This window comes from Sprattus sprattus (genome assembly GCF_963457725.1).
Source record: "Sprattus sprattus genome assembly, chromosome: 10".
In the NCBI taxonomy this organism is placed as follows: Eukaryota; Metazoa; Chordata; class Actinopteri; order Clupeiformes; family Clupeidae; genus Sprattus; species Sprattus sprattus.
The window spans coordinates 27,620,980-27,623,878 of NC_137908.1; the positions used below are offsets into that span (position 1 = coordinate 27,620,980).

At 37.8% G+C, this 2,899-nt stretch overlaps 1 protein-coding gene across 1 annotated transcript in view; it reads left to right on the forward strand.

The window, feature by feature from the left end:
• ptprga (protein tyrosine phosphatase receptor type Ga) overlaps window positions 1-2,558 on the forward strand; it is a 203,564-nt gene extending 201,006 nt beyond the window's left edge. The window contains exon 29 of the mRNA XM_080845877.1: window positions 1-2,558. This exon is cut by the window's left edge and continues 4 nt beyond it. Within this exon, the coding sequence (XP_080702003.1) occupies window positions 1-143 (143 nt within the window). The 3' untranslated portion in view covers window positions 144-2,558.
• The last annotated feature ends 341 nt before the right edge of the window (window positions 2,559-2,899 follow it).

Genomic DNA, 2,899 nt, shown 5'->3' on the forward strand with positions numbered 1-2,899 from the left:
AGTACCAGTACCTTTATAAAGCTATGCTCAGTCTGGTGAGCACTAAAGAGCACGGATTTGGACCCATGGCCATGGACAGAAATGGAGCCATGGCCATCACAGACGAGTCAGACCCCGCAGAGAGCATGGAGTCTCTCGTCTGAGGGCAGAGGAGGCACGAAGAGGCACTTACTTTGTAAAACTTCAAGGACTAAAGAGACTTTTTCGAGGCCTTTTTTGCCAGACTCTTGGTTAAATAAATAACCTGATTACTTTTTTACACTGATACAAAGGTTTTGATATTTATTTTTTGCCATTTTATGTCTTAATGTTATCCTACTGAACATTTTGCACCTATGTTTTTGAGTTCACAACGACAAAACCACACTTCTGTCTAGTTTGCACTATGTAATATCAGTGTTACTGCCTATAATCGATCTGATCTACTATGTTGATTCCAACGCCTGATTTTGACATTCCATCACAAAAACTCATACACACAACTTCCTGGACCCTTCAAAAGTGATTCCCATGTGCACATTTCCAGCTCATGCCAGATGGAAAGTCGAAGATTAAGCTGTGCATTCACCTGCATGGCATTGCGAAACCAAGTTCCACAGCGCTGGCAAAATAATGTTCTCACTAAATCGACTTTGTTTCTGCGGCACTGACAAGCAATATGGGAATTTTTCTTTTTCTTTAAAAGCATCCCAATGCCGACATTAGCTTCATGCAGAATTATATAGGAAAGTTAAACCCATACGTTCATTTTCAAAGGTGGTATTAAAACAGCTACTGTGAACTTATTACTTTTGTATGAATCATATTATGCTTTTAATATATATGGATATATTGTAATCATTATAACTTGTGATTTTGTGAATGTTCGCTGTCACGATCAACCCTTCACTAGTTCCTGCTAGACTTGGCCTGATGTTCTGCCACACTTCTCTGACAGTGCTGATTTCACGCCCTTCTCACTTGCTCCCTCTGCTGGTCTGATTTCTCTGTTGCGTCATGCTGCAAGCTGCTAAATGGGGTAAAACAAAAACATATAGTGTCTGAGTTGAACTGAATTACAAAATGACTATGTCCTGTAAAGCATAACTTGTACTCTGAGCATTTCGGTCCTTGTGATATGCCCCGTTGTATTTTTTTTTTAAAACTCTCTATTTATGACTCTTACATACTCTTAGAAGGATGCCATCATAGATTTTTTTTTTGTCATTGTGAGAGCTCCTGTAGACTTCATGCAGCCTCTCAATGCCTTCTCTATACTGACGTTTCCCCTGCATTGCTTGACTGTGCTGGTGTGTGAAACTATTCAATGTTGTGTATGGTGTAGTTTGATTTTGCCAAATACACTGCAGTCCCGTATGGGGAATTTGTTTCATTCACAGATTGAATTACAAAATTCTGAATGTGGTTTACATCATTTTTTGCTAGGCCCTCTTTAAGACTAATACCCAAACTCCTTGTTAGATTGGCCCCAAGGCAATCGGTATCGGCTGGTCCTTGCACCCAACATCTTTTGTAACAACGATTATATTTCAGCACAATGTCCTTGACAGCTTGATATTAGAGGCGTCTTCAGCTGTCTTGCCACACAAAGCAGGGGATATTGATTTTTGAAGTTTTACCAAAGACTTAAAGCTCATTATTTAGCATTTTACAGTGTCTTCATAGGAGTACGTGGTGTTGAAAATGAAATTCCTCCTCAGAGCTGATGGCAAAATGGCTGATGATTTGTTTTTCCATCGTTTACATTTGATGCCATTTTGAATCTTTACTTGTTGACCATTCATGGAAATCTTCTCATTTTATCTGAGGTAAAAGCTAGAGGATAACATAAAAAACTTTTTTGAAAAGTTGATAGAAGCTATTAATTCATCTCTCCATGCAATGAAGAAACAAGGCATTCAATGTGTACCATTGTTATGGTCTTTATTACTATGTTTAATGTCCTTTGTCTCCTTTTCAGGGGGCTGTTGAATTAAGTCACAACTCTCCAACATTTGGGGTTAATGACACGTTCATTCCTTTGTCACAAAAAAGCATACCTCTGTGGGAAGCACTATTTTCTTTCATGTTGTCCTGTGATGTTCATGTTGTTTTGTTTTAGAGCATTGCTCTTCTCAAGCGCGCTTAATCAATACCGACATTAGTATAACCACAGCTTTCTGTGTGTACATAGTTTGTTGCTTCTATAACCAACCATTCTCTTTAAAACAAACTTTGTATCTATGGTATATAATCATAGAATTTTATATTTTCATATAAATCTATTTTGTTTTCTAGGTCCAAGTCCCCCTTTTTTCTTGTGGTGAATATGTGGAAACCAAGTCAGTCTCCATGCATTGAGCTATCTCCCATCGCATTCCAAAATGCCTCTCATTTACCAAGGCAGTGATTGTGATATTCTTTTTTGGCCATTTAGCTATTTTGTTTCAGTTTCCTTTAAAATTTTACAATTCTGTTGTCCACGTGTGCAATAGAATAACTCCTGTATGAATAAATTTGTCCCATTCACCAGTCTTGGAGGAGGAGGCAAGTGTTGCTTCCTCTTTCGTAATCTGAAATAACACAACACATAGGAAAACTGGTTTATTTTTTAGTTTTTGTTTTGTTTTTGTTTGTTTTTTCGTTGAAAGCTATATCAAAGCATTCTATTATAGTGTTATTTAATATGTAAATTGTATTGCTATACATAAAATAAAGTATGGGTTTTGATGTACTTTAAGCAAACTCTGCCCTCCGGTTCGAAATCCTTTGATCCAATAACGTGAAATGCAAATATTCTGCAGTGCCCAAAGCTGTGCATCTTTTTCAGCTGTCCGTGGTACCAGTTGTCCATGTTACCAGTTGTCCATTGTGACTTCTTCTCAGCTGTCAGCCCATCTGTATGTTTCAATGAGGTTGC